Source organism: Denticeps clupeoides, chromosome 2 (genome assembly GCF_900700375.1).
Source record: "Denticeps clupeoides chromosome 2, fDenClu1.1, whole genome shotgun sequence".
Taxonomy (NCBI): Eukaryota; Metazoa; Chordata; class Actinopteri; order Clupeiformes; family Denticipitidae; genus Denticeps; species Denticeps clupeoides.
In genome coordinates this window covers 29883426-29900917 of record NC_041708.1, presented here as the reverse complement: position 1 = coordinate 29900917, position 17492 = coordinate 29883426, and the positions used below count along the sequence as shown (strand labels likewise).

The 17492-nt window shown below is 43.9% G+C and overlaps 1 protein-coding gene across 1 annotated transcript in view; it reads right to left on the bottom strand.

The window, feature by feature from the left end:
* The window catches only part of rnf32 (ring finger protein 32), a 48215-nt gene that overhangs the window by 1189 nt on the left and 29534 nt on the right, over positions 1 to 17492 (bottom strand). Inside the window, exons 4-10 of the mRNA XM_028961097.1 lie at positions 7428 to 7496; positions 6907 to 7072; positions 6371 to 6513; positions 4220 to 4252; positions 4016 to 4140; positions 3586 to 3694; positions 490 to 657 (exon numbers count right to left, since the gene is read on the bottom strand). Of these exons, the coding sequence (XP_028816930.1) occupies positions 490 to 657; positions 3586 to 3694; positions 4016 to 4140; positions 4220 to 4252; positions 6371 to 6513; positions 6907 to 7072; positions 7428 to 7433 (750 nt within the window). The 5' untranslated portion in view covers positions 7434 to 7496. The remainder of the gene's footprint in view (positions 1 to 489; positions 658 to 3585; positions 3695 to 4015; positions 4141 to 4219; positions 4253 to 6370; positions 6514 to 6906; positions 7073 to 7427; positions 7497 to 17492) is intronic.

Below are 17492 nucleotides of genomic sequence, written 5' to 3'. Positions count from 1 at the left end.
TTAAATACTTTTTATAATCAATCAAATTTTGCTGAACATATGGCATGAACATTTATGGTGTGATTAACCCTATTTTAGTGCTTACTCCACGTCCTTTTAATTGAAATGGTACAAATCTTGCCCGAGCCCCTTGACATGGACTACCTGGTCGCCTTACTTCTCTGGTTGCTATTAGTGAACCACCTTTGCCTTTCTCTTGTGACACCAGGTCCCAGAACGTCTTAAAAAGAATGCACGCCTACATTTCTTTTCTTATTGGGTGAAAGCTGTAGCGTGAGTTATCAGGCTTATATGCCCACTCATTCATGCACCACAACACTTTTTATGCCATTCTGATTCCGCCTAAACATCTGAACACCTTTTCTAGAACTTCCGGAACATGCATTAGCATGTTGGATGAATGGTGTGTCCACAGGGTGTAATGGAGTGGGATTACCAACTTGTCTCGATGGTCTTTGGTGGAGCATTCACTGCTGTCTGGGCTCATACCTTCTCTTGTATTTTCTCCCAGTCTTCCGTCTCCAAGCCACTTTGGTGCCCGGCTTCAAGCTGGCGAAAGAGGTTTCGGCTGGATAGCAGCGAACGATCGATATCACTCAAGAATGCCTCAATGTCAGTGTCACAGGAGCAGACCAGGCTGTCATTCACCTCCTGAAACTAGTTAGCAGAATAAATGACATGAAAACGAGCATGTCTCAGGGCCCAGACAGAGCCCGGGTCCCATCAGACAAAATCAATCAGAATCTTAATGCCGGATGGCATCTGCGGAACAGGGAAAAGCTGTTAAAACTCAGATCAATACCAATATGTCCTCGCATTAAGTGGAAAATTTCATATAATTGTGGACAGCTTGAGGGACAAAAAACAACAACACAGACAATCAGTCCTTCAGACCGGCGGCGTCCAACTGCTGTTAACATGCCCTCCGGATTTTTATCACTAATTAAACAAATGTTAACCATTCAGATTCAGAATTATGGGGCCAATGTCTCAAACAACCCTGGGCAGCGGTGAACTTTGCTTTGTCAGACGAGTCAGCGAGACAGCAAACACCAGTTTACCGCTTCTGTCCACTTCCTTTACGGGCCAACCAATTAACAAGGCTGGAGCCTTTGTCCCTCAAACCTGCTTAGCCCAGAGTCAGTAGAACCCTTACCTTCCCTTCAAATTCATTAGAAACGATCACATCAGTGTAACAAATTGAATTGACAAAAGTTGAATCTTTTATTCCTTTAATGGGAGCTGCAAATAAAAGTCAGTGGTGAGCCAAGTCATTCCAACGGGATCGTTTTTCATTGTTTCATTTGTCAAATTCCATAAAATGTGACACTGTGGTTTACCAATACTTACACAACTATGGATATAAATGCGAACTAAAATCTGAAACGTGAGGTAAGTATGATAAATATATGTGTGTTGTCACAAGAAGACAGTGTTAACTGTCCTGCAAACAGGACCTTCTTTTTTATGTGGGACTGTCAGTCAGGTTTATGGGCGTTGGCAGAGACAGGGGCAGCGCGTGAGGTAAGGTTAGGTCAGCAGCGGCGACTGCGTTCTGGGCACGGCGCTGTGGCTCTGGGGGCGCTCGGTTCTGAGTCTTTGCCAATCCCAGCACTCAGGCTGATTAAGGGGCCGGGGAGAATGACGGCACATTCGTCGAAATGGACGCTTCCCTTGCACACAGCTCAAGGGCATGGGTTCTGCTGCTTCCCTTCACTCCCCTTGTCCGCTAAAAAGAAACGTGCCACCCTGGTATTGGTCCAGGCCGGTGGTGGTATTTATAGCCTCTCTGCTGGCAGGTGTAATTGGCCACATGACACCCATCCTGCCCTCGGATAACTTACGAAAGTCAACCTATGGCATCTCCAGCGTTCATCAACGTGGGTTGCTGGAGCTAGGGTTTGGGAAAGCGCTCGGCTCACTAGATGGCAATCTTTCCCTGCAGGGCCACAGGGGGAACCGAGGCCATTGGCCCTTAATTCAGGCTGCTGCTGGAACAACTAGTGTTTGTCACCTATGGTCCAGGCAGGTCCCCTTCATGTTCTTCTTTAACCCAGTGGAGGAGACCAGAGAGGCCACGTACCATTCAAAAGCTTCAACGTACTCATTGTTGGTGTGTTTCATTTTCTGTACAACAAAACAGAAGACTCAACACTATGAAACAATACATGCAGGGTAATGCAATAAGTAAAATGTCATATTTTAGGCTCATCAAAGCAGCCAAAGAGAAGAAGAAGCCACTCTGAAGAATCTATGGAATATATTTTTGAACATATTTTGTTTTCTACTGTTACAAAAGTGATTATTGAATCGTATATATTAGTAATGTAGTTAGTTGATTGTATTTGTATTTGTTGTGAGATTTGATATTTGATAATGCAAGCCAGCATAAATCCGCAGTTCTAAGAAAAACGTTTGGTAATTAGTTATGTTTAAACACACAAACTTGCTCCAACTGAAAGACAAGAAGATATGTTTAGCTGACCAATTTAATTCAGGTCAGATATTATTACTTATTATTATTATTTATAGGGTGGTAGTAGCCTAGTGGGTAACACACTCGCCTATGAACCAGAAGACCCAGGTTCCAACCCCGCTTACTACCATTGACTGTCCCTGTAACTACTGATTGTAAGTCGCTCTGGATAAGGGCGTCTGATAAATGCGGTGAATGTAAATGTGTTTATCTGATTACGTTTTAAAATGTTGGAGGATTAGGGTTTGTGGGCGTCTGTTACTGTTTTATATATATATATATATATATTTACTACATTTCGTTGCCCTGTACTTGTACATGTGTAATGACAATAAAGTTGAATCTAATCTAATCTAATATATATATATATACACACACACACACTGTTCGAAGTAAAATACTCTAAAACAGCAAGCAGTAAAAAGTAATTCCAGAGTAATTTGCTGATAATGGATTGCACCTTGCAGTAATGATACTGACTCTGAACAAATGATGACACCTCACCGCTCCCTGGGCGTTTTTCAGAGAGAGCTATGAACAATGAAGCCCAGCCCCCTGATGGTCGGGACCCCCCCCATTATAAAAAGAAAGTCCTTCGGAGCAGTGCCGGCAGGTAAACAGTGCGGCGCTAGACCTGCTTTTGTGTCGGATGCAGGAATGCGCTGCGTGTTTGACTGAAACACATAGTCCCTCTAATGAGTTTACAAACTCATATAATTCACACGCCATCAGAGGTCCCTCGGCCGCCACCCATGTCTCCGCCCAGCCCACCCCCTTTCTCCAGAGCCCCTCCGTGTGCCCCTGGTGACACCCGTCCCTGCGGACTGAACCGACTGAGAGATCAGTTCTGTTTGCCCCTGTCAGTCAACGTAACCTCGAGCTAACACTGGCCCAACGTCTGGCACTCAATACAACAGGAATGTCTGTGGCGGCATAAAGACAAACCCTGAGCCTTTTCACTGGTGGAATGAGGGCCATAGAAAAGCGATGGACGTCCTGAACGGCCCAGCAAATGCTCACTGTGTTTTTAAAATGTGGCTAATTGTGATTGCTCTCAAATCTGCTTGATGATGTCTCAAGACAGTGGCTGTCACTGAACAGAAGTGTACCTTTGCTTCAAAAAATCTTCGTCTCAGTTCTTTGTTTTTTGGAGGGACAGACCTCCTAACCTCTTTATACCAGGTCCGAGTAACATGACCTCTCCACCATGCCTGGATTCTGATTGTAAAAAAAAAAAAAAAATTGTATTGTAGCAGTAAACCTCTACAATATTTATTTACATTAAACACAAGACCTACAGCATGACATAAACCAAAAAAAAAACCCCAAAACCAACATATATATATATATATATATATATATATATAAATTATTGTAAGATAATATACATGTCGTGTATATGTGTGCATATTATATTTATTGTACTGTATATTTATGACAGCATGCTGTAAGTGCCTTGAAAAGGTCTATAACTGTGAAGGCGATTGTAAAACTCAGTGTCACATTATAGCCCAGGTAATATGTTCTTGTTCTTGTTACCTGACAGCACACTTCTCTCGGTAGAGTCGGGCTCCGTCGTGAATCGCCCGAGTCTCATACTGCTCCCTCCTGCACATGGGACAGACCTTCCTGCCAGAAAAGCGCTCAAAGGATTTAAGGCAAGCCTGCAGAGGGAACGTGTGTTGAGGCCACGGTGATGGAATGATGGTGATGTGTACAAGGATAGCAGTCAATTGTACGTACTCTGTGGAAAACATGGGAGCAGGACAGCAGCACCTATTCCAACAGAAAACATACAGCGGAAATGACGATGATACTTTAAATCCATTTACAATACAGTGGTCCTGAAATCTGCAGGCAATATGCTTTCAGCATTTCTGTTGCTTTAAACGTAATGTGATTTAAGGATATTGTGTAAGTATATGTAATGTACTTTATTCACCACGTGAATGATAAGATTTTTTTTTTTGTTTTGGCTTTGGTTTGGCATCTTAATTTCTCAAAAGTGAAGTAAATTGGCATCTATCTGTATCCAGCTGTCCTCATTCTTCATTTGTCCTACTAGTTGGCCAAACGAGGGGAGCAGAGATCGATAAGATGACTTGTAGTGCCTAAACGATCCTGGCATGAGGGGCGTCTGGGATATAGATGAAGGGCTGAGGTTTTTTCACCATTTCTTTAAGTGTTTCTACCTTGTCCTGTGAGAAATGTGGCCTGTGTGTGTGTGTGAGAGAGAGAGAGACTATGAGTGACAGAGTAGACAGGGACACCTGCTGAGACAATTGAGGACTGAACTGCCATCTGCCCCGCAATCCCCACAGCTCTGCTGTATGCACCTGATTGTACGTGTGCAATGTGCATCAATGTGGATGCAAGAGTGTTTCTGTGTAGGCACTACATAGTAGGAACTGGTCTATAGTGGCAGTCGGCACAGTGGTACAATATCCTGGTGTGGGATTGTGTGTGTGTGTGTGTGTGTGTGTGTAAGCTGCATTGATTTCTTATTGTTTTTGGCTTGAGCACAGTGCTCCATCACTGGAGAGTGGTGGCTCCCTGCAGGGCTCAATCTATACGCCACAGCTCCACCAGCCATTACACAGCAGCGAGTTCAGCCCTCACTATCACACACGCGCACACACACACACACACACACAAAGACTCAGGGGCACAAAGAACATCCAGCACAGAAGTGAAAATTGAAGAAGATGCAACCATTTTAATGTTACTATATTGCATTCTATGTGGAGCACGTACATCTGGCCAGCAGTAATGAAATGAACAAAACACCCGGTCGATCCCCCAAACAGAATCCCACAGAACCAAATCGATGTGTGTATTCTGAGACGTAATGAATGCGGCTGAAAAGGCAAGAAAACGTTTCAATGAAAGCAGCTTTTAGGGTGACAGATTTGCTTGCAGTTACACAAGCATTTGAGTCAAAATCCATAATCATGTGATTCCTTAAGAAAGCCGTTTTGCAAACCTTTTTAAGGACTTTGAGCTGCTAATAGTGAATTGGTTTACTCGTGATTTCAGAAATGAAAATAAAGCATCAATGGTCCCACCAATTAAATTAAATTATAATAGTAATAATACTTATTTTCACTAATTGTAATTAAATGACTTATTATTGATTTTTACATAATAGTAATCATTAATTCTAGCCATTTAAATACCTACCATATTACATTTTACATACCTCTCTTACTAAATAACAAATGTTATGTTCTGAACTACTGAGTAATAGAGGAGCACTAGCAGCTTTTCAGTTAAGGGTCCAATTAGCAAAATTCTACCCCAGCCAATCACAGTGCAGCGAAAACAATTCAAACATTTATCGAAAAAACAGAGAATAGCTTTTACTTTCCCCCTGTTCAGTCCGAGGTTCTAATTAACAGCCCCTCCCATCGCAGACTAATATTTACCCATGTGTCTATGGCAACTGTGCTTTGCGCAGCCGGCCCTTTCTCCCTGCATTCTTCTGGAGATTGGCATCTTAAAAGGGGATCAGAGAGGTGTAAACCACTGAATGACCCTCACACTAACACACTGATTGCTACATCATCGCGTCACAGTTGAGCTACAAGGCAGTATGGGTAAATTTGTACAGTTGTCTACACGGATTAGGCCGTACAGGAACCAGGGGCTTGATTGGGAGGTGGGTGGTATGGTAGGGTTCAGTTTTTTTTTTTTTTTATATATCCTGGGTAAATGCATTCAGTAAGGAGGTTATGAATCACAACACAACATCTAAATGGTGTCCAGGCCTCCATGATCTGAAATATTGCATTGAACAGTCAGTGTGTAAAAATGTAGTTTGTCTTTGTCAGCTCGATTTTTCACACGACAAAAGTTGGTCACTGGGCTGCAACTGAAATGTGGACAGCCTGATACCTGAGGCTGGAGGCGGAACTCCTCCCTGCAGATGACACAAGGCTGCGTGGAGTCTCCCTCGTGGACAGAGCGGGACTTCACCTTCACCCATTCCTCCCCCGTCAGCCGCCTCACCGGGGGATCAACCAAACCCAGCCTCTGAGCTGTGGAGGAGTAGCCAGACCCGACAGTATCTTTACTGGCATTGCAACAAGTACAACGGAATTAGGTGCAGTCCCCGAGCCAGAGAGGTGTCTTAAATACTGTAGAAGACATATATACTTATATAACACAAAATATAATACACATATAATGCAGATTACGTAACAAAATAGAGGTAGAAAACCTTATTGCACATGAAAAGGAAATTGAGTTGGATTAAATGACATTTAGTGCCCCGATGGCAGCAGGGTAGAAGCTGTTCTTTAGTCTGTTGGTCCTTGTTTTAATGCTCCTGTATCTCTCGCTCCATAAGCAAGCGAAGACATTGGCAGAATTTTATTCTGTACTGTTCCTCCTGGCATCTGTGGCCCCGAAGGCACCAAGGTGATGGGTACCTAATGTCACAGGCGGAGGGGCCGGGTCCTCTGATGCCCACCGCTGACGGGGGTCTGGGTGCCCTGGCCTGGCAGCGGCCAGGCTGTGCAGCCGCAGTGTTTGTGATATATGGTCTTGCAGGGCGACTGCAGTGATGGTCAATTTACGAGTTGCTGCTTTGGAGCCCTGAGCGGAAATAAAAAGGGGGATGGGGGCAGACCACTGAATAAAAAGAAGTTGGCCACGTGATCGCCCGACGTGGCCTGCACGGCGCATTTGAAGTGCTGATGCCGTCCGTGTTTAAGACACGGTGATCGTGACGTGGGCTGCAGCTGCGTGTCCCGAGGCGCTCACAGACATGAAACGGAAGCCGAGAAATGCTCGGATCATGAGGACACCGATCATTACCGCTACAGGAAAAGCGTAAAAACAGACACGTTATAAAGCTATTGCTTATCAGTAAAGGTGAGCGAGGGCGAGGCAACGCATTAGAATGAATCTCCTTCTGAGAAGTAAAAGAAAAGTAAGTGAAACGTCAGACCTTCATCGTCGTTGGAAGTGCCGCTGTTTACATCGTTGCCTGGCAACGCAGGTTCGGTCGTCACGTGGTCTGGGAACGGCGATTAAAAGAAAGATAGAAGGAAAGACAAAATGAAAGAAAGAACATAGGGATTGAATTACGTCGGACTTTACTTTTTTTTTTGTTTTTAATCACTTCTTTTTTATGAGCGACGACACGCTGGGTCTTTTTTTTTTCTTATTTTAAGAAGATCTGCAGGATCTGTAGCCACACGATCGCATCGTTATATATTCCGATGTCACCGCACTCATGTTTATTTACCAGAAATAATGCCGCTTCTGTACCATTGAAGTCCCCGTTCAACTAAAACTTGTACTTGACCTTGAATTTGCTTTCAATTGTACTGTTCATCAATCTTCAAAAACTTCCAACTTCCCAGAAATTGTGATGGGAGCCTTTGCCACAGATTCTCCTAATTTAAAGTTTTTTTAAGAGTTCTCTCTTGCTATTGATTGAAGTGGAGAAGGGGAGAAAATTTCTAATTTTCCCCAAAATCTCGTTCCTTGGACTCCCTCCAAGTCTTAATCTGGACTTCAAAGTCTTGGGCTGGAACTGGACTGTGTACAACTTATATTTATGTCTTGTGTTGCATATGGAATATATTTATGCCTCAGTTCATGTGTAAAAGAAGCCACAGCTCAGGCTGGTACCTTTTTCTACCGAGCAACTGGATGTGACGTCATCAGCACAGGTACCACTGAGTACAAGAAAACCATATTGGCATGGCTGTATGGGTAAAAAAAAAAACCCAGAGAATGTAAGGTTTTCCCATGAGAGGGTCAGTGACTGGTTGCAACAGATCCATAAAAGGACTGTCTACACAGAGGTGAAACATTGCAGGCGGCTGTCAACAAGCGAACAAAGCTGAGCGGCTCATACCTGCACCATGAGCTCAGGCAGGCTACCCCTCCCCAGTCACCCTCAGGTGGAAAAAACAGTCCAAGAAAACAACAGGTAAACAGTCGGAGTGACCGGCGTGGCCGTCCTGATGAACCCTGGTCGGAGCGCTTCGCATCCATGCGACGGGCCAGTTTTTTAAAGACGGGCCCTCCTGTCTTAACTTGGGACAGACGTTGGGACAGACTCGCTGGGAGCAGATGCCTGTCTGCAGCGTCCTGTGCGCCGGCCTGTCAGTCAAACGTGCCGTCTAAGAAAACAGAAAAAGAAAATGTGCTTCTCGGCGAGGAGGGAACCCCTTTCTGCTTTTCAAGAGCCTGGTGCATTCTTGAGATTAGGGCAAGAAAAACGAAGACCTTGGCCTTTAATGCCGCAGACAAAAGTGTGGAACAATTTATTAGTCAAGAATTCAACCTGGGAGCACAAAATCAAAGACCTGTCTTGCACAGCGCCCGACTCGGGGCCTTTGCTTGTGTTTTTAAGTAAATAATCGCGGTCTAAGGAAGATATGGCAAAAGATGGGGCTCAAGCCCTGCATAAAAGCTGCTTTCTTCCAACTGTCATCAAAATGGATTTCAGAACGAGCTTTTATTTTCAACAAGGACACTGTTTGCCTTTTTCCCCCTTTATAAATACCATTTTAAAGAGCTTTCTATTTAACTTTCTTCCTCATGAACCTCTTTACCTGATCTGTGGTATTTTGAAAAGAAAAACTCGCCTGTCGTGCAAAGAGCTGATGACTTAAGAAACAGGAGAGGTTAAAAAAAAAAATAAACGAGGTCTGCTATAATGCTTTGAAAGGGAAACCTTTGCCGAACCCCTTTGCAAACTTTGTGAAGAACAGACAGCTTGAAAAGGAAAAAATAATCCCGCTATTTATCTTTGTTCAAAGAAATGTGCTGGGCATGTGATGTGAATGGCAACGTGTTCCAGTGCCATGAGAGAAAGAGAGCAAGATGGAAAGAGCATAATCACTGTTTGCCCAGTCCATGAATCATACCAGATGTACAGTATAATACGAGGAAATGTAAACTGGAAACTACTGTGAAGATTGCTCAGTATTTATTTGCACAACATGAACGGCGCTCGGTGATTCATCAACGCGCGTTAAATGGCTAAAACGCTTTTTTTTTTTTTAAGAGATGGAGGGACTCCTCGCCTCTGCACCTCTGCTGGTAGTTGGGTTTTAATGTGGTGACTCTGTTTTTGCAGCTCTGTCATGTTGAATCTAGACGCTCCGGCCCGTTAACAGATCGCTATTTTGCCCTCTGTCAAGCTGTCTGCTGTCTGACTCTGAAGCCTGTCCTCTCTGCTTTCACGTTCCACGACTTTGGACTTGACCCATGACCGTGGAATTTAGATCCTCACTGTTGTGCTTTTTATATATATATATATGTGTGTGTGTGACATCAGTGTGTGTGTGTGTGTGTGTGTGTGTGTGTGTGTGTATATATATATATATATATATAAATAAAAACAGACGCTTTAGCATAATTAGATCAGCCTCATGAATAAGTGCTGCACTTTCTTCTTATTTAAATACATGCTGATAAAAAATGTAATTACCACTTGATCCATCCATAGTATCTCAGACCATGTATGAGACATTTAAAAGTACATAAAACCTGATGACAAACTTTCTTAAATTTAGAATTCTAAATGCTCCATCTACAAATCTATCTGCAATTGAATAAATCTGCAATATACTGTACTTTCGCCAATCAATGTTGACATCATTACATGTCAGTGTCATGGTGATAATACGTTTGTGATGTATAACATTAACCTCATCTGAATTATGAACTGGGCAACACAAGTGGAGGGTGGGTCACAGTGGTTAATTAGCAATTATGTCACCTAAGGCGGTGACCCCAAGGCCGGCCTCTTCAGTGGGAGATGATGGAGTGGACAGGAATCAAATGATTTTATGACCCACCCATAACCTTCCCCTAATATGAGTTTAATTAGCCGATAGGTCTTCCCCACTTCCACTATGCTAAAAGGGAACCAATCAAAAGTAGAAGACAGAAATGCAATACTTTTAGATGTAATGTCCTGCGTCATTGCTGACTAAGTAAGGGCCATAAAGAAACAAGAATGTTCCCTTCGCTCCGGCTCTCTGTGTGCATGGAGGCGGGGGCCTGAATGATTAGCCACGTCCTCCGTAAATGAAATACAAATCAGTGGGTCTGTGGGTTTTTTTACCTCATTTACTAAGTGCTACATTACGTCATGCTTTGGAGCTGCCAGCGTGCGCTCTGTAAATCTACTGGCATCAGGGATGACAAATGTGCTCACATATCATAAAATGTGGCAGGTGCCTATTAACACTTGGGAAGTTATTGACTGCTTGTGTTGATTTATCTGTCTGGAGGGACCCTCCGTGGGTTCTCCGGGTCTGTCTGGCCGCCTCTGCTGGTGTCCGTTTGAACCCCGCGCTCCCTGTTGGCTTCGGCCAGATTTGGCTGGCCGCACAAACACTGCGGTGTCCTTTAGTCGACTCGGATGTGGTGCAGCTACTAGGCGACCTTTCTGCAACTCTGTAACAATGGTCAGACTCAGGGCACTATTACCTGTCTATTACCGTACCTGTCCTCACGAATGCAGAAAGAAACACGATCTGCAAGGATGTGGGCATGTGTGGCATCCACAATGAGGGATAAAAACATAATTAAAACTCCATCCAACAAAATGCCAGTTCCTTTCTCTTCTTCAACCACCGAGCAGTTTTATCTATTAATGTAAATCCCGAGCGCCGCCAATAATGATATCGTATCCCCTGAGGGATAACGTGGATCACGCACCATTGACTATTTTACGCTAATTACTGTGCCAATTATATAATTTGTAATTATGTATTAATGTAGATGTCTGTGTATTCATTTAGAAAGAACGTGAAGCAGAAGCGCTCAGAAGGTGATTGATCCATGGTTACAAGGCTTATGTCACACATTGGCCTACTTTGTTGCAGAACAACTGTACGGTGCATCAACCGTCAAGTGGATTCCAACTGAATGTCGCAGCAGTGCTCCGCAATCTCTGCAGCCCTTGTGAAGCCATCTCTGTCCATAATGGCCAATAATTGAGCAGAATCCATCACGGCATCTAAAAATAGACCATCATAATGGCCATAAATTGTAGCCCAGGCAGAGAATTATCACAGAACGCCCAGCCAAGCATGCTGTGCTGAAAGTCCCCTGTAACTTCACTCATCGGAGGTTTTTTCTGTTGTTGTTGCCTGCTGCTTCCTTACGTGAGCGATCACACCTCTCTGCAACCGTTCTGCAAGGCCCGAGCTGATTTCTATGTGGCGAAAAAGTCCCAATTACAAACAAATCTCCAATTACCTTAAATGCATATCCTCCAGAAAGGTGTACGCCTGTCATCTTTGCAGATCTGCTGACAGACCTTCTCAAGCTGCACCACAATACAGTGGCAAAATGAATGTTTTCCTCAGGTGTAGATTTATTGTTCTTATCACTAATATTGCCTCCCCCCTTCCCCAAAGGAAAGCAATTAACTCCTTTTCGTAAAAGGGCTTGATCTGAACATAAGCCTTCAGCCTTCCTCAGAAGCCTCGCATAAATCACCTGTTATTTCGAGTGACTGAGGGAGTCTGCAGTTTGCCTGGGCCTAAAGGAATGTGTTTGTGGTAACATCTTGTAAATGCAAAGCTCTTTGGGCAATGAGGATAAATATCCTAAACCACTCACGAGAATTACCACATAATTGGGGACTTTCCGCGTCAACTCTGAAAGCCCCCTATTTATCCACCTTTCTTGGATGAGTCCATGTTGGGGTTTTGGTACAGATGTTAAACAGCTGAGACGGTACCAGGCCGGTGAAAACTGGGAAAAAATAGAACGTGTGCAGGGTTTTTGTGTACATTTCCGTGAGGTAAACATGTTTTATGTAGCAACTTGCTTGAGGTTTGTGGTTTAAAGCCCTGTTTCACACACGCACACACACACACACAGTCAAAACGCAAATTTACATTCAATTTGGTCTTGTTAGTTTTCCTCAGTGGGATTGAGTGTTCCACTCCAAAATGATTCATAATATTAACAAGTGCATTAACAAGTGTTAATATAATGCAACTGTTACTTTGAAGTCCCCAAGCATCCAAGATGGCTGACATATTAATATTTCCATACGTAAGCAGATGCATGTGTAAATAAACAGCACATCTACAGGGTGGTAGTAGCCTAGTGGGTAACACACTCGCCTATGATGCAGAAGACCCAGGTTCAAATCTTGCTACCATTGTGTCCCTGAGCAAGACACTTAAGTTTCTCCAGGGGGACTGTCCCTGTAAATACTGATTGTAAGTCGCTCTGGATAAGGGCGTCTGATAATTGCCGTAAATGTAAATGTAAAACATCTGCATGCAATAATAAAACATTGCAACATTAGAGAATTGCCCAACTGGTATTTCCCAATGCAGCAACAAAAAAGGAGACTAATACAATAATCATATAATTGGTTTAAATTATCCTATTAATATAATTATGTTACAAATACCGGGGCAGTATTTCTGGTAAAATAAATTTATGAGGTTACTATTCCTTATGTTTTTCTTTTGTTGTTTTTTTGTATATTAGTCAGGTCTGTACAGGACATTTACCGTTAAGCTCTTTCCATCAGTTTCCTCCCACAAAACGCAAATGATTAGATTCTTACAGCCAAGCCCACAGAAAAAAAATCATTCTAAATGACACATGTTGCTTAACTGTTCAGCAGGCAAGTCAATCACCACGGCTTTGATACTTCAAAGAGTGTTGAGGCTCTGCCAAGATAGAGCAGTCCCTTGGCCTCGTGTTGTAATTTCAGACGGTGATGACAGGTAAACTAGCAGCGCATATTTACTTGTTTTCCGATGTGCCAAAGGAACGTCATAAAAAAATGGCCGTTTCCGTTATCTGTCTAATCTATGGGTTTTTAGCACCTTACTGGAGAAGGGCAACGTTGCTGTGCACACGTCGTAAACACAGACTTGTTTATAGATCATTTTAAAAATGCCTCTATACCTCTATTTGCCACTATAATTTTTCTCAATGCTGCATTGTTAGCAGCTTCACAGATATTAGTGGACAACAAATAAGTGTAATGATTTTAGCACACACACAGCAGTGTATCAAAAATCATTCAAAATCATTAGTTTCTCCCACATGCAAGGTTCCGCCACTTATTCCATTATCCAAAAAACAAAGTGTTGGCCAAAAATAACAATCCAGAGAAGTAATCTGGATAATCTGCAGACACATTTCTGCCTACCCCTGACCGTAAAATCCGAGATGGCTGTCACGTGTATCACCAATGAGGAAAAGTTGGTTTGAAATATGCTGTTTATATGCTGTTCCGTCTCTTCTAGGAGGCTGTGGACACAGTTGTGTTTTATCTCTGAATGTGTTGCCACGGTACATTTGTGCGCAAATTATTTTCGCCTATCCCCACGTTTCCCCCATGTCATGTCTCATATAAAGTTTTCAAGATTCAAACTTTTTTGTCTGTTCGATATTGTAAGAAGGTGTGCTTTCATTTGGGAATGAAGTGATTGACAGCTCTGGCGGGAAAAAACTGGATGCTGCACCTCTCTCGTCTCCCATTGACAACCATTTTGGCTTGATTGTTCTAGAATGGAAGTCAATGGCGCCACGGCATCCATGCTTTATACAGTCAATGGGCAAAACCTTTGAGCCAATTAGCTGCCGGGATTAATGACATAATTACGATGCGTCAAACCGATTGCCTGTTTCCAGATATCATTTCCTGTCTAACAGAGTTGTGACATTTGATTGTCACTGTGAAATTGCTTTTCACATTGTGTGTTTCATCATTTCATGGGGTGCTGAAATGTCCCCCAGCTGTGCCGCAACATTTTAAACTCTCGATTGACGTTTTTGATGCGCACTGTTGCAGGCTGTTAATGTTGAGAAAGCAAAAACCTTGTCCTGAAACTCCAAATGGGAAGTGTCACGGCGCAGATAAGAGAACGAACACATTTCACAAAGCTCTTGTTCTTCAATCACTGTGATTGACAACCACTTTAAAAAAAAACAACCAGGAGCACAGCAGTAAGACCCAACTGGCACCATCACAACAGGACAGATTCTTACACTGTCTTCCATCATAAAAAGACAGGTACAGATAAAAGGCCACTATTCGGAACATTTAAGATGATCCCTCAATAATCCATCAAGATTAATATGTCTCAAGCACCAAACAAATCTCATACCAAACAACTGTGTATGCTCCCCAGGCAATGCCCCGTGTTCGGTGTGTTAATTAACAAGGCAAGCATGGATGTTCTGAGACAGGGGAAGGCCCTGGCATTTCACAAGATCACTGACATCTCAAGTTTAAACGGCGATAAGAACACACTGCACAAAATCCGGAAATCTACCCGTGCTGCCAGGTGCGCCGCGCCGCGCCCAATCGGTGGCCATTCTCGGGGAGGACTGTGTGCTCGCTGCCAATCAGCAGAGTGGCACAGGGACAGAGGCTTTTTGATGCGCCGTGGATCACTCGAAGAGGGTGTCAGCGTTGGCCGTTGGCCTGCCGCGTCTCACCTGCCAAGGTAAACAGCTGTGTTTCCCGTCTCTTCACACCTCCGCCGCGCCAGCCATCCAGCAGCACGAAAAACAAAGAGGGGGGAGAGAAAAATGTGCCGCCATTGTAAGGGGTCAGCCGTTTCACCCAGGTTCACATGATGCATCTGCCAGCAAACGAAAATGAACGTATGAAACTGCAGTTTTGCTATGAACAGAACCAGCGTTCATGCTGCTTTGGGGCTAGCAGGGGCGTTGCTGAATATAATAGGGTTGCACAACCATGTTTTTAATGGGGTGGTGGTAGAGTAGGTAGTTGTTAACACACTCGCCTATGCACCAGATGACCACAAATTCGCAGGTTCAAACCCCACGTACTACCATTGTGTCTCTGGGGGGACTGTCACTGTAACCACTCATTGTAAGTCGCTCTGGTTAAGGGCGTCTGATAGACGCTGTAAATGTAAGAGTAAAATGGTTTGTTTTTGGAATTAAAACAATAGCGGTGCGCACTATTGCACTTAATCAATCTCCAATTTCCTCCGGAAATCAAGTTGTATAGGCCTGAAGTGTTTAACTTGCTTTTAATGCTTTTAATACGGCACACAGGATTAGTATCAGTGTGTAGGGCAGTGGTGGCCTAGTGATTAAGGAAGCAACCCCATAATCAGTAGGTTGTCGGTTTCAATCCCGATCTACCAAGATACCACTGAGGTGCGACTGATCAAAGCACCGTCCCCACACACTGTCATGGCTGCCCACTGCTCACCATGGGTGACGGTTAAAAGCAGAGGACACATTTCATTGTGTCACTGTGTGCTGTGCTGCAGTGTTTCACAATGCATACACACACACACACACACACACACACACACACACACACACACACACACATTTTTCAATAAATTACAGTGGCACATACAAATAATGAAGATCTAAATAAAGATCTGTAGTGGACAGAATCCTAATCCTACTCCCAAATTTGAAAAAAAAAAAGAACATCCATCAGGGTCAGGCAGGTTATGACGCATTTGTTTTAACACTAAACCTGTTCCCTCCTCTGAAGAACGAAATGCGAGATCAAGGACGGTAATGCACGGCATGTTTACATTTTTCTCTGATGTCCCACTTCACATCTCTCATCCAGGACCATGAACCAATCCGAAATGGGACGAAGTAGGGAGGAACTCACGCAATTCAAAACCCTCTCAGAGCAGCGTTTCAATTCACGTGACCTTTCGATGGGGTGACTCTTGCTACGTCGGTCAACCCAAGTGTCACGATGTGTCTTTTTTCCCCACCAGATTACCAGGAAACTCTTTCCTGGAAACACCTGCCTTCCACAGTTGGCTTGATGTCAGGGCGCAGGTAGAAGGATGTTGGCATCACACATCATCTCAGAACTGTCCAGCAAATGCCCTCGGTGACTCAAGCGCAGGTTTGACATCAAAGGCGGCAGAGCAAGAGGGAGATTAAACACCGAACGAGAGCCACGCACATCAAGCTCCACGTCGCCTTTAAAGCTTAATTATACCTGTTGGCGCGATGAGAGACACATCCCACCACCCCGCGATTAATAAACAAATGCCGCGACAAGTTTCTGCTCATCACCCATACATCCAATGTACGAATCACACTCACACACACACACACACACACACACACCCATGCACTGAAAACCAGCAGAATCACCCAGAACCGGGCAGAGTTGTGGTCGCTCTCTTTCTCTCTCTCTCTCTCTCTCTCTCCTTCTCTCACACACACGCATCTTCTTCTTTTTTTTTTTTTTTTTTGAGTGACGGACAACGAGAACATGGCGACACGTGCTGTCCCACGCGCCGAGAGTGACGGCTCCGGCCGCGCTTTAATCTTTCATCCCTCCGCCGAGATCACTCGACTGCGGCTTTGTTTCCGACCAGCCGGGTAAGTGTTGCATTCGGCGGGTTTAGTAAACACGCGCACGAGAAACAGAGGACGTGTTTAGAGATGACGTTCCTAAATGTCTGAAACAGAATGGGCCGACCGACAGATAAGGTCATGCCAGATCCTGCTTTGGTAGCAAAGTGTGACGCATGCTGACATAACGTGATAAACAGGCACATGCATGTAAAAAAAAAAAACTTTTTTTATTATTTAGTTTAACACACTTCTATGTAATTACCTGGGTCAGCTCAAGACATTTCTGTGTGTTTTTTTCCACGTTTCACTTATCTCTTGAGTGGTCATGACGTCGCGTCCTTTGATCACAACCTCCCTTGGCTCGTTCAAGTTGACTTTTCCCCTAAACATTTGTTTACAGGCACATGTGGAGGGCCAGCTTTGTACCTGACTTTCAGAAATGCGCTTCATTATTGATCACTTAATGCCAAACCTACTCTCGCATCACCAGCAGTGAATCATCTACCTGGACAACAAAGGCCAAACACATAAACTGTGGCAGCGGCAAATACCACGTGTTTGCCCAGAAAGATTCAATTGTTCAAAAACCAATTAGGCTCACCGGTCTCTTCGCCCTGAGAGCGCGTGATAACAGAGAGCATTCCCAAAAATGCCGCCTTGTCCTCAAAGCGGCCTGTCAAGA